The sequence below is a fragment of the Poecilia reticulata genome, chromosome 8, assembly GCF_904066995.2.
Source record: "Poecilia reticulata chromosome 8, P_reticulata-male-v2, whole genome shotgun sequence".
Taxonomy (NCBI): Eukaryota; Metazoa; Chordata; class Actinopteri; order Cyprinodontiformes; family Poeciliidae; genus Poecilia; species Poecilia reticulata.
The window spans coordinates 23214339-23227607 of record NC_088837.1 but is presented as its reverse complement, the minus strand read 5'-3'; the positions used below and the strand labels follow the sequence as shown (position 1 = coordinate 23227607).

The following is a 13269-nucleotide window of genomic DNA, read 5'->3' as shown; positions in this document are numbered from 1 at the left end:
TTTCTAATAACTTAGCATTGATATAAAGAATAGAAATTGACATTAGTTCACACTAAAACGATTTGGTGAACTGTACGGTAAAGAAAGACAATTATTGTGTTGAATAAAAAACATTAACACATTATAAACGAGTTATGCTTCATTATTTTGGTCGGCTCAATCGTGTATTTTTCTAGTTGCAGCCGAGATGAAAGTGTTTTGTAATTCTTTAGGAGTTGGATCTTCATCTTCATTCTTTTTGTCTTGTTCACCTTTTTCATTTTTGGTTTGGAGTTTCATCGGCGTGTTCGGGGAGGATATACATTCTTAATAAAAACTATTGAATAAAAGATAACACATATACCTAGACACATTCAGTGTCAGTGGATACTAGCTGCCACCAGCTGGCACTGTTGCTGCAAGCATCCAAACACTTTCTTCTAAGTAGAAAAAATGAGATTTCACGGAGATTTTTTGAAGAAATTGAATAAGATAAATTAAAATTCAAAAATACTTCATTGATCCAAAAAGGGAAATTAAATATTCTAACTCATTAATTCAGATTCTTCAAAGTTATTGTCGATGCTGAAGGAAATATTGTTGGAAGGAAATGTCTCCTGCTGCAGTCTGTATTACAGCACATCTGAAAGCCTCTGACTGAAGACACTCTGTTTTCCTGAGTCTCATGAAGAAGACGGTCAGGGTTGTCCATAACTTTCTTTGTTTTATAAAGAATCAGTCTTTTCATCATCATCTCCGGACATTCAACAATAATTTTATTTGATTATTTAACCCATTTTATGTTTCTGTCATTTCTTTCATGATTTCTGTTCATAAATCTGCCAACCAAATGTGCTTGTGATTTTGCTTTGCTTTCTATCGATAAAATATTTACTGAGTTGTTTTATGTCTTATTTAGTACACCGGTCAGGGCCTGCCCAGGGCAAAGTAAACTAAGCAGCCGCTTAGGGCCCCAAGACAGCAAAGGGGCCCCCTCAGTGGAGCTGATTTTTAATTTTTCTTTCTTTTTATAATTTCTATGTCATTATAATATCAAAAACACACAATTTCTCTGTGTAGATATTTGTTTTTACAATAATATATATTTGATAATGTATGTAGAAATTATTATTTTATCAATAAAAAGGAAAATAAATAAATTGCTCTTGGGGGGCCCCTTGTGGCCGCGGCAGGTACCGCACGCTTCGCCAGTAACATGAGCTGCTGTGTTATGTGCAGAGCATCCAAACGTCCAAAGCTCCAGTCAGAAGTGAAGTAAACAAAACAATGTCTCTAAAAAGGACTTCAGGGAGGGAGAAAAGAGGAAGAATAGAAAAAAGCCCAAATAAAGGTTTGTTTTAATGTGTCTTGGTAATGTAATGTAATTTAAAAGATTTGTAAAGCTGCTCATAGAAAATTAGCTTGATAGTAAAGGGTTGCCACCTTTCAGAAATAATAAGGGACGCCCACCACAGCATGTGGTTCCACTCACGCCGTGATAGACATTATTTTATGGTGGTGTTTTTTTGTTTTTAAAAAGTGATCCATAGAGCAATCGTTCATACATAGAGTCAGGGGCGCGATACGGGGGAAAAGTGATGACAATTCTGACCAGCAGGGGGCCCTCCACAATTTAATTATTTATTTTTTGTTCATAGAAATTAAAAAAAATAATCAGGGCCCTGTCCATTACAAAATTAATCATATTGTATTTCAAAGATTGTTTTTAGCAGTAAAAATTTTATGTTCCCACTCCAAGTTAATAAAACACACATCCATATTTGCCCTGAGTTAAATGGTTCGTTCCTGCATGGAGCGACGCTGTTAGCAGCAGTCAGTGGAAAACACGAACGACTGTGGCAGATATGCTGCTAATAAAAGTTATGAAATAGGTTTTCCCAAAAAAAAAATAAGAGAGAGGGAGAGAGAGAAAAAGGCAAGTGTTAATTTATAACCCAGTATAACCCAGAGGTGGGTAGACTGTGTGAGATTATCAACCATTTAGCATAATTAGCTTAGCTACAGACTACTGTTTAGTTCCTTTTCACTAGCATTTAATGAATTAAGAAAAAATGACCAACATATTCATATATATAACTTGTCCCTTGTACCTTTTACCACTTAACAGGTGAGTCAGTCAGCAGCAGCTCTAACCCACGTCCCTCCTGACCCGTCCTTTCCTGAGTGAAATTAAAGATGCAGGATGTAACTTTTATAAAAAATATATTTTTTCTACATATTTGTTTAAACTGTCATTATATTGTGAGAGGTAATCTGTGAACAATCTATTTCCTCTGCTTTCTCCCAGTGCTAGAAGCAACCAGTCAGTGGCAGGAGACTTTTTGTGCTGTCAATCACAATCTCATGTGGTGCTGCTCATCCTTCCTCCTCCTCGCTTTGTGCTATGCTGCAGCTAGCATAGCACAGAGCTGTGCAGATTCAAACTGTGAATGCTCAGTTTAGTTAGCATAGCTACCAATGACGGCAGATAAACGGTTTCTTGTAATGATAAGTTGTTTCTCCACCATTAGCACATTTAGCAGTGAGTGAATGAGGATAATTGACAGCTAAGACCCTCCTACTGGTTCTGATTGGTTGTTTTGGTCAGAACGGTGCATTACGTTAACCAGTAATAGTAATTCAGGGAGGAGATGGAGGAGATTGATTGTTTTCACTGATTATCTGTCTCAGAACAAACTGCTACAACATGGTGACAGCTTTACCAAATATGGAGAAAACATTTTTTTATTAAAGTTATCTACTGCAGCTTGAATAAAATGCAACTACATAAGATTTTTGAGAAGTCTGGATTGCTTTATGTGTATTTGCACGTTGCTTTTGACTGTTGCTGACTGTTGGAGACATTTCAGTATCTAAAACTAATAGAACAAATGTAAGCAACCTACTTGCAGACTGGATGTGGACTGTTGGATGTTAAATTTATGAGCAGTAAATATTGTGCTAATTATCAGAATTGAACCAAAGAAGCAAGGCAGATGCAAGCCTTTAAAATTGTGATGCTTTTCATGGGTCAAATAGACTCAAAACATTGTAACAGCAGCTGTGTGGCAGCCCCCCTGCTGATAGTTCTCAAGAAAACCACTGCTTTAGTTTTATCCACATTCAAAACAAGCTAAAGGGTATGTAATGAGTTTAAGATACTCTTTGATGTTGTCACTGCAGGCAAAATAAGAGTTTTCCACCAAACATTTGCTAAAGATAACAAAGTTACATCCTGTTACTCGTAGCTTAGATGACTATTCACTCGTCATTTACGTGATCCAAAACCACAAATGTGTAAAAAAAATAAAGCAGAACGTCCGCTATGAAGAAACGACATACAGCACTATCTCACATAGTTCCTTAAAGTCACAACTTATAGAAACCCCTGCAGTAAGGTAAGCAGTTTTTACCTTTTTTAACTTATTTTTAATGCAAAGAAAAACAGATTTAGCTACAACAGAATAATTGTTGGAGTCTAATCTACAAGAAATCCATCATAATGAGCACAAAATTAACCTTCTGAGACCGAAGCTTAGCTTTTCTTTTATCATTTATACAGTTTTAGAGTGCTCTGTAGATTTTTTTATAAAGTTGTCTGATGGTTTTGGGGCAGGCAGCAATTACAGACACATCACAAATTATATTCAGTTCAGTTTATTTTTATTGCACCAATTCACAATATGTGTTATCTCCAGAGAATTTACAAAACAAAAACAAACATTTTAATTTTCTATGTTAAAGAAAGTAAAAGTTAGTCGCAGGAGAGCGACAACGTTTAGTATTTTAGTTATCTCAGCCGAAGCCAAAGGAATCACAGCTAATCAGATTGTAGCTTCAGTAAAGAGTTAAATAAAGAAACAAAGTTAAAAGGAAAAGTGAATATTCTTAGTGTTTAATACAGTTAATCTTACGACATTTTGAACAAAATTCTTAATTTAGAATAGGTTTGTGTTAATGGTAGGTATGTTTTGAACTTGCATAAACACTACAGACAAGAGTTTGTCTGCAAGGGAGACGGTTTGTTACCAGAGGGAAACGAGGCCCTGGATTTACTTCTTCTACACGGGCATCTCCCAGGCAAGCAGTAAAATAAGAGACATGATTCAGGGCTGGAAAGCTGGTGAAAGATTCCTCCATTCCTGGAGGGTGGAAGGCACGGTATGCATGACTGAAAAGATGTAGGAGAATTGTATGTGTTAAGTTTCACTTCTTCCTCTTTCTTCTCTATCTCTTTCTAGCCTGAGCTCTGCTTTTTCAAAATAAAAAAGAGAAATGTGAACTTCTGCATTTCTCTGACTCAGTTTCTAATTTTCAAAAGAATTTTCCTAAAAAAATATGATATCAACTGGAAATGAGGACTCACCACTCTACCCTTTATTGTTCCTTTTTTCGTTTTTGCATTCAGTGCCACTCACTCTGCTGCCCTCCAACAGTTTGGGGACTCTCTACTTTAAACCACACAAAATCACACACAAAATCTCTGTAATTTGTGTGTGTAGGCTGTGTGTATGTTTTCATGTAGACGCTACGATGCTCCTAGTTGATTGGTTTTTCTTTTTTGGTTTGCTTTACATAAAGTTCTGAAAATCAATTAAAAAAACCATAAACAAAAGCCCTAGAAATTCTGCAAAATTGCAAAGGAAACAAATGTACATGAGTGGATATAAAAGTGTTCAGTTTGTCCTCCAGCAGCCTGACATACAGCAGCAGAGATTCAGAGATAATCCAGAAAAACCATTAATAAAGCTGATTATTAAAAGCTTTATGTGTTAATTTAACAGGGAGCCAGTACATTATTGTAAGAGAACACAAAACAAAAAAAATCTGTATAATTAAGCTTTATTAGACACATAGCATATTAATTCGTAAATGTACATTGATGAAACTATATCTTAAAATAATTAAGCAGTTTCTGTTTAAAAGCTCTGACATTTGTTAAATTTAAAACAAATGAAGGAAGTGAGTTTCATGTTTTCATTCCTCTAAAAATACATTTTTTTTAAAGTAAATGTCAGGTTTAAATCCCCTAACCACTCTCACAAAACACAAAGAACGGACAAGAGTCAGAGATCAAATATTACCTGCAGGGAGAACACAGAGAAACCCAGTTACAGCTTTCACCTGTTCTGAAGTTCAGTCTGCTTCTCCTTATTCAGGGAACGCCCTAGTTACATGTGGCACGCAGCTCTATGGGTGCGTTCACACTGCAGCCTGAAGTGACCCAATTCCGAATTTTTTACCCGGGCCGTTCACACTGCCAGTAAATGCGACCTGTATGCGTTCTGCACTGTGAACGGGCAAACGACCTGAAAGTGTCCCGCATGCGCAGTAGAGGGCGCGATAGCGTCATCGTTCTCAGTGTTCTGCCAACCGCCGTAAAAAGAAGAAGAAGAGCTCAGTGTTTGCGGAAGTAAACATGGAGGCTAACGGTGGAGCTTAGCTTACATATTTGAAGTTGTTATCTGGCTGGAGTAACATATTAACAACTTAATCCTCATATAGTCCGTCATGGTTGTTGTTTTTCTTCCCGCCTGCGCGAATCAGGAAGCAGAATTTGTTGATTATCAGTGACGTTCAGTTCGGATGAATGCGGCCTGGACGTTATGGTCGCATTTGAGTCAGATGCGTATCGGATATGGGTCACATTTGAAAAAGAATCCGACCTGTGCTGTTCACACTGCCATGAAAAGATCGGATACAGGTCGCATTACGTCAAAAGAAAAATCTGAATTGGGTCACTTCAGGCTGCAGTGTGAACGCAGCCTAAAGGGAGATGGAAGAAACAACTGCGTGCCTGATTACACAGCATCTCTTAACAGAGCACTCAGTATCTCCAAGGCCAGGAATCCTGCCTGCTGTTGCGACGGCTACATTCTGCTCATCTTCTGGGAAGGTTGCGGTTGTCTCCTGTTCATGAGGAGATGTTTCTTGTGGTATGTTTTGCATACCACAAGAAACACACTACGCATAATGGGGATTTCCATTACCGCAAGAGTAAAGACATAAAACAAACATATGATAACTTGTATACATTTATTCCAACATTTCCCTCCTGTTTATCATGTTTGTACAAATTCTCACATCGCTTAACAGTTACGTCTTAAAAAGATTTTCAACTGCAAGGTCATTTTTATGTAAGCAAACATAATTACACTGTCATCATTTTAATCAGAAAACACAGTCAACTTCATATCACTTACTGTGTCTGAGTCAGGCTGCTGCTCCTCATTGTCTTCATCCTGTTATTTTGCTGTCCTTGTCATCGCTGACCCTTTTTCTCTGGGCAGACCCTAGCCAGATGCCCCTGCTTGCCACAGCCCCAACTCCCTGAATCCTGCATGCTATAGTCCTTTGCCTTCCCAGCTTCCTCTTCCTCCTCTTCTTCACTATAAAATGCACCAGCTGCTGGCTTCTTTGCTTTCTTTTCACTCTACTTTTTCAGCAGGTTGAGCGTGATTTACATACTCATCTAGTGCTCCGGTGGATGTTCCAGTATAATGCTTTTGTACCCGATGTCTGCTTGGATCTTTGGATCCTGCATGAAGTGCATTTTTTAATTGCTGACAGTATGGTCCCTGCTCCTTTCCACCATCTTCTAGACCACTGTGAGTTTTAAACACTTGTCATGCATGTTCTAAAATCATCAAAGGGTTCATCGTCCCTTTGCCATTTCCACATAATTTGCCCTCCTTCTGAATTGTGTTTCAGTTCTTTGTAATATAATAACCCTGTAATTCTTTGAGTCAATTCACTTGAGTGATGAGGCAGAGGTCGGCCATCATCGCCATTTGGGGTCCAATCTCCAATAACATGATGCCAATCCAAATTTAGGACTGCCATCCATACTTGTTGGACTTCTGCTCCATCCAAGTTGTATGACCTTCTTAAATTTTCCATATCTGCCAAATTGTGCAACATCGTCCTTATGAGATGTTACTCCTTCTTCTGCCTTTTTGACATCTTCTGTAGTCCAGGCTGAACTGCTCCCGTCACCCTCTGTAGGGACTCCAACATTAGGACTGGCCACCTGAATCATTGGGAACTGCTCAACTTCCTCATGAGTTGGATTATTTATTGGTGGGGAAGTTGGGGAAAACATGTCCCCCAACCCCGAGACCAATCTGGATGTCCATTTTTGTCCAGTCAGATCAGTATTTTGTCGGGTATGTTTTTTGTTATTTTTCTGTTCAGTTTATGGAGGAGGTGTTTCAACAGGAAGTTGTGGGTACAACCTTTCTGCTGTCGGAGCTAAGGCAATGGCTGCAACTCCTCCTACAGCCCCACCGTCTTCCCCTTGCTGCTCAGATTCAGCATTTCCCTGTCTTCTTCTGGCTGACCCTGTTTCATTATCTTCCTAATAATGAAATAGAGTATCTGTTTTGGTTTTTTCTTCCCCCTTTTCTCTTTTTTGTACTATTTTCATCCAATAATCCACATCTTCATAACCTTCCTTCCTCATCTTTTCTTGGTCATTTTGTTTTGTTTTGTAGCTCCCTTCAATTCTAACTTTGTGTGCTTAATATCCCATTGAAGCCATACTTAGTTATCCAAAGGTTTAGATGTTGAGTTTTATCTGACTTCTGTTTTTCTATTACTTTTCAGTCCTTACATGCTAATTCATCCTGTGGATTTTTACTTTGCCCCTTCCCCATCCATCTATTCATTCATTCATTTTCTTTACACCTTTGTCCCTAATGGGGTTGGGAGGCGCTGGTGCCCATCTCCAGCTAACGTTCTGGGCGAGAGGCGGGGTACATCCCGGACAGGTCGCCAGTCTGTCGCAGGGCAACACAGAGACACACAGGACAAACAGGGAGAATTTGGCGAGACCAATTAACCTGACAGTCATGTTTTTGGATTGTGGGAGGAAACCAGAGTACCCAGAGAGATGCCCCTTCCTCATTTTGTTCATTTGGACCTGTTATCTGCACCTAGGGTGCCTTAAAATTGGTGTTGTTGTGTGACAGGGCAGTAATTAAGTTTTTACCGTAGTGGTATTTCTAGCTTCAACTCTTTCGAGTGGAGAAATCTTGGCTCTGCATCCACAAGGGCTGACTGCTTTCACTCCTGTTATTTTTACATGAAAACAGACACCTAACGATATTTGTTTTCCATTCACACTCTCACTCAATCCGTTACGCAAATGTTTCAGTTGCTCGCGGGCTTCGCCGTCCTTCAGTTACCTATCAGTGCCTAGGATTATAGGGCTTAACTTCTATGCGCAATGACCCTCAGTCACTCGCTCACTTTTTAGAAAAAGTATTACTCACCGACTCTTGACCCCTCTATCGGTAGTCAGCCGTTGGATCTTACCAGCTAATTTTAGTCTACTACACGGTGCAAATAACTCAGTATAACATAAATAAGACAAAACTAACTTACAAGTAACTTTACAGCAACAGATATCAGCTTGTTGTAAGTCAATAATTTCCTAATATTGATGAAAAAGTTCTAGTTCCATCTGCAGATCAATTCACTGATAACGTGGAGAAATGTCTGATTATAGGTTAAGAAATAGGAGTCAGGCTTGGTAATGGAAATGAATCTGGCCAAGGCGGACCGGAACCGAACCGGTTTAATCAGTGGAAAAGCGACATAACTGACCCATAACCAACAAAATGTAGTAAGAACTGGACCACAGAATATGACATCAACACCTGCAGGTGGTCAGTGAGACACATGACTGATATCATTCTTAGTTATAAATAATGATATTAACTACAAACAATGAGAACTGAAAAAAAGATGGCTGCTGATATTATTTACATATTAAAATAAATCTGGTAATCACATAATTTTTAAACCCTGAAATGGAAAATAAAACACAATCTACATCCATAAGGTGTCAACTGGGGAATAATCTCTACTAGTGCTTGGTATTTTTACTGAGGTCATGAATGTTCAGTTTCACTTTAGTTTTTGTGCAGATGGAGGACAGTGAAAGACTCATCGTGTGGCTCTTGTGGAAGTTTGATACAGAAAGATTTTAACTTTATATGTTGTTTTTTATGTAGGCTGCTGAATGTTGAACATGTGGTTTCAGTGTGCAGGTGCACTAAGCGCCCTCTAGTGTCCATCTGTGCACATTGCTGCCAGAGGCCCAATCCTGCATTACATGATGCCAATATATCACAGCAAAAAATGTAATCCCACTGTTTTTATCTTTCTTTTTTACAGAATGGCATCAAAAACAGTTCAGATGGTGTTTGTGGTTCTCGGCGCCATCGAGCTGATGATGGTCATCACCTGCTGTGCCCTGCCTGAGTGGATTGTGGGACATCATGGTCATACGGTAGTCATATGATCAAAAGGCATTTTATGGTTGAAATTAGCATAATAATTATGATTAGTTAGCTTTATTTTATGTGTTATTGTATAATTTAAGCAGAATGTCTGTATAACAACATATGAAACATAAGCTACTCCTTGGGCTGACGCCTTATCGTGGTGGAGGGGTTTGAGTGTCCCAATGATCCTAGGAGCTAGGCTGTCTGGGGCTTTATGCCCCTGGTAGGTTCACCCAAGGCAGACAGGTCCAGGTGAGGAACCAGACAAAGCGCTCCAGTGGTGGGGGAGGAAGCCGGTCAGACCTGGCAGGCCCAAACGTGTAGTGAGGGTCTGCTGGGAACGTCTGGCGGAGTCCCCTGTGAGACGGAGCTTTTACTCCCATCTCCGGCAGAACTTCGAACACGTTCCGGGGGCAGTGGGGGACATTGAGTCTGAGTGGACCATATTCCGTACCTCCATTGCCAAGGCGGCTTATCAGAGCTGTGGCCGCAACATTGTTGGTGCCTGTCACGGCGGCAACCCTTGAACCCGTTAGTGGACACCTTCGGTGAGGGATGCTGTCAAGCTGAAGGAGTCCTATCGGGCCTTTTTGGCCTGTGGGACTCCAGAAGCAGCTGATGGGTACCGGCGGGCAAAGCGGCATGCGGCTCGGGTGGTCGCTGAGGCAAAAACTCGGGTGTGGGAGGAGTTTGGAGAGGCCATGGAGAAAGACTTCCGTACGGCTTCGAGGCGATTCTGGTCCACCATACGGCGTCTCAGGAGGGGGAAGCAGTGCAGCACCAACACTGTTTATAGTGGGATTGGTGCGCTGCTGACCTCAACTCAGGACGTTGTGGGCCGGTGGGTGGAATATTTTGAAGACCTCCTCAATCCCACCAGCATGCCTTCTGTTGAGGAAGCTGAGCCTGGGGACTCTGGGTTGGGCTCTCCAGTCTCTGGGGACGAGGTCGCCGAGGTGGTTAAAATGCTCCTCGGTGGCAGGGCCCCAGGGGTGGATGAGATCTGCCCGGCGTTCCTTAAGGCTCTGGATGTTGTAGGGTTGTGTTGGCTCACATGACTCTGCAATATCGCATGGACATCGGGGGCAGTTCCCCTGGATTGGCAGATGGGGCGGTGGTCCCCCGATTCAAAAAGGGGGACCGGAGGGTGTGCTCCAATTACAGGGGGATCACACTCTTAAGCCTCCCTGGTAAGGTCTATTCAGAGGTCCTGGAGAGGAGAGTCCGTCGGATAGTCGAACCTCGGATTCAGGAAGAGCAGTGTGGTTTTCGTCCTGGTCGTGGAACACTGGACCAGCTCTACACCCTCAGCAGGGTCCTGAAGGGTTCTGGGAGTTCGCCCAACCAGTCTACATGTGTTTTGTGGACTTGGAGAAGGCGTTCAACCGTGTCTCTAGGGGGGCCGTGTGAGGGGTTCTCCGGGAGTATGGGGTACCGGGCCCTTTGATACGGGCTGTCAGGTCCCTGTATGACCGGTGTCAGAGTCTGGTCCACATTGCCGGCAGTAAGTCAGGCTCGTTTCCGGTGAGAGTTGGACTCCGCCAAGGCTGCCCTTTGTCACCGATTCTGTTCATTACTTTCATAGACAGAATTTCTAGGCGCAGCCGAGGTGTTGAGGGGATCCGTTTTGGTGGCCTTGGGATCGCATCTTTGCTTTTTGCGGATGATGTGGTCCTGTTGGCTTCATCAGACCGGGATCTGCAGCTCTCACTGGAGCGGTTCGCGGTCAAGTGTGAAGCGGCCGGGAGGAGACTCAGCGCCTCCAAATCCAAGGCCATGGTCTTGAGCCGGAAAAGGGTAGAGTGCCTTCTCCGGGTGAGGAGGGTCGTCCTGCTTCAAGTGGAGGAGTTTAAGTATCTGGGGATCTTGTTCACGAATGAGGGAAGAAGGGAACGGGAGATCGACAGGAGGATTGGGACAGCGTCTACTGTGAAGCGGGCGCTGTACCGGTGCGTCGTGGTGAAGAGAAAGCTGAGCCAAAAAGCGAAGCTCTCGATTTACTGGTCGATCTTCGCTCCCACCCTCATCTATGGTCATTAGCTTTGAACGAAAGAATGAGATCCCGGATACAAGCGGCCAAAATGGGTTTCCTCCGCAGGGTGGCAGTGGTCTCCCTTAGAGATAGGGTGAGAAGCTCGGTCATCCGGGAGGGACTCAGAGTAGAGCCGCTGCTCCCACCCTCATCTATGGTCATTAGCTTTGAACGAAAGAATGAGATCCCGGATACAAGCGGCCAAAATGGGTTTCCTCCGCAGGGTGGCAGTGGTCTCCCTTAGAGATAGGGTGAGAAGCTCGGTCATCCGGGAGGGACTCAGAGTAGAGCCGCTGCTCCTCCACATTGAGAGGAGCCAGTTGAGGCTCGGGCATCTGGTCAGGATGCCTGCTGAACGCCTCCCTGGTGAGGTGTTCCGGGCACGTTCCACCGGGAGGAGGCCTCGGGGAAGACCCGAGGCCTCCTCCTCTATGGTCATGACGTTTGGAATGTATCCGTGACCTCAAAGAACGAGATCACGGGTACAAGCAGCCGAAATGGGTTTCCTGGGCTCTCCCTTAGAGATGGGGTGAGAAGCTCGGTCATCCGGGAGGGACTCAGAGTAGAGCCGCTGCTCCTCCACATCGAGAGGAGCCAGTTGAGGCTCGGGCATCTGGTCAGGATGCCTGCTGAACGCCTCCCTGGTGAGGTGTTCCGGGCACGTTCCACCGGGAGGAGGCCTCGGGGAAGACCCAGGACACGCTGGAGGGACTATGTCTCTCGGCTGGCCTGGGAACGCCTTGGGATTCCCCCAGAGGAGCTGGAAGAAGTGGCTGGGGAGAGGGAAGACTGGGCCTCCCTTCTGAAGCTGCTGCCCCCGCGACCCGACCCCCGATAAGCGGCAGAAAACGAATGAAACATAAGAATTTTGACTTTGCAGTTTTACGCCTCATCGGAAACTTACAGATTCCTGACATCATATGTTCTTTTCTAAACTGTTTAAAGTGATATTAATTTATGTAAAGTTCCGGTTTGGATGAGAGTTTAAAAATATTCTCAAAAAATAAAATAATAAAAATAAAAAGCATAATTTTGACATTCAGTAAAAAGAAATGAATTAGACTTTTCTGATTGAATACCGTAGGACATGTTTAATAAAGTGAATATAAATATCTGTTTCTCTGTCTTTGGGTGGACAGGAAGTTCATGGAGGTCTGTGGAAGATATGTGCAAAACACACAAATGGAGTGCAGATGTGTGGAACGTATGAAAGCATCGCGCAGGCCTCACCGCCTCATGGCTCCCGGGCCATGATCGTCTTCAGCTGCATCTTTGGTATTCTCAGCCTCCTCCTCCTGCTCTCTGGTGTCGGCTTCACCCCATGTGTTCAGAACGAAGATACTAAGACCAAAATGATCCTGGCGGCCGGAGTGGGCCTGCTGCTGACCGGCCTGCTGGTGATCATCCCGGTCAACCAGGAGACACAGCTATCAGTGTGGGTGGAAGGAGTGAGGCTGGGAGCCTGCATCTATATCGGCTATCTAGTTGGTTTGATGTTGATTGTGACTGGAGTTCTGCTTTGCTGTTTCGGCAGACCTGGATCCAGCAGCCCTTCAGGAATCGTTAGCTGGTTAAGAAACAAAGTTTAAGCTAAAACATAAACTTAATTTAGAGAAGCGGTTCTGAACGTGGGCGGTACCGCCCCCCAGGGGGCGTTCAGAGGACGGCAGGGGGCGCTGGCGGACATTTTTACAACAGGGGGGGCGCTGGGATGCCTTTGGGGGGCATTTGGTCGAAGGTAAACTTTACACCTTCAATGCACAACAATACCAGTTTAGACTTTGAGCAACTTGGTAAAACTGTATTGTGTAACATTAAATCATGCTTGGCTGCAACTGTATCGATGGCAGCTCTTCTTCTTTTCAGTGTTTGTTAGCCTGTCTGTTAGCTTCTTGGCGCAGCTCCATTCTCCTGCTACTGGTAGCTAAAATCACGATACCCTCACTGTGTATCACTGGAAAGAACAGG

The 13269-nt window shown here is 43.2% G+C and overlaps 1 protein-coding gene across 1 annotated transcript; it reads left to right on the top strand.

The window, feature by feature from the left end:
• The first annotated feature begins 9160 nt into the window (after positions 1-9160).
• LOC103468954 (claudin-4-like) lies at positions 9161-13252 on the top strand. Its single transcript, XM_008416370.3, has 2 exons — positions 9161-9274; positions 12441-13252. The coding sequence occupies exons 1-2, from the start codon at positions 9161-9163 to the stop codon at positions 12888-12890; spliced, it is 564 nt and encodes a 187-aa protein (XP_008414592.1). The 3' UTR covers positions 12891-13252.
• Positions 13253-13269: the final 17 nt, after the last annotated feature.

What these genes read in the sequence shown, in the direction of transcription:
- LOC103468954 (XM_008416370.3), top strand. Translation starts at nt 9,161, where the DNA reads ATGGCATCAAAAACAGTTCAGATGGTGTTTGTGGTTCTCGGCGCCATC. An exon ending in TGGGACATCATGGTCATACG is followed by an intron (nt 9,275 to 12,440) that starts GTAGTCATATGA and finishes TTGGGTGGACAG; the next exon opens with GAAGTTCATGGAGGTCTGTG.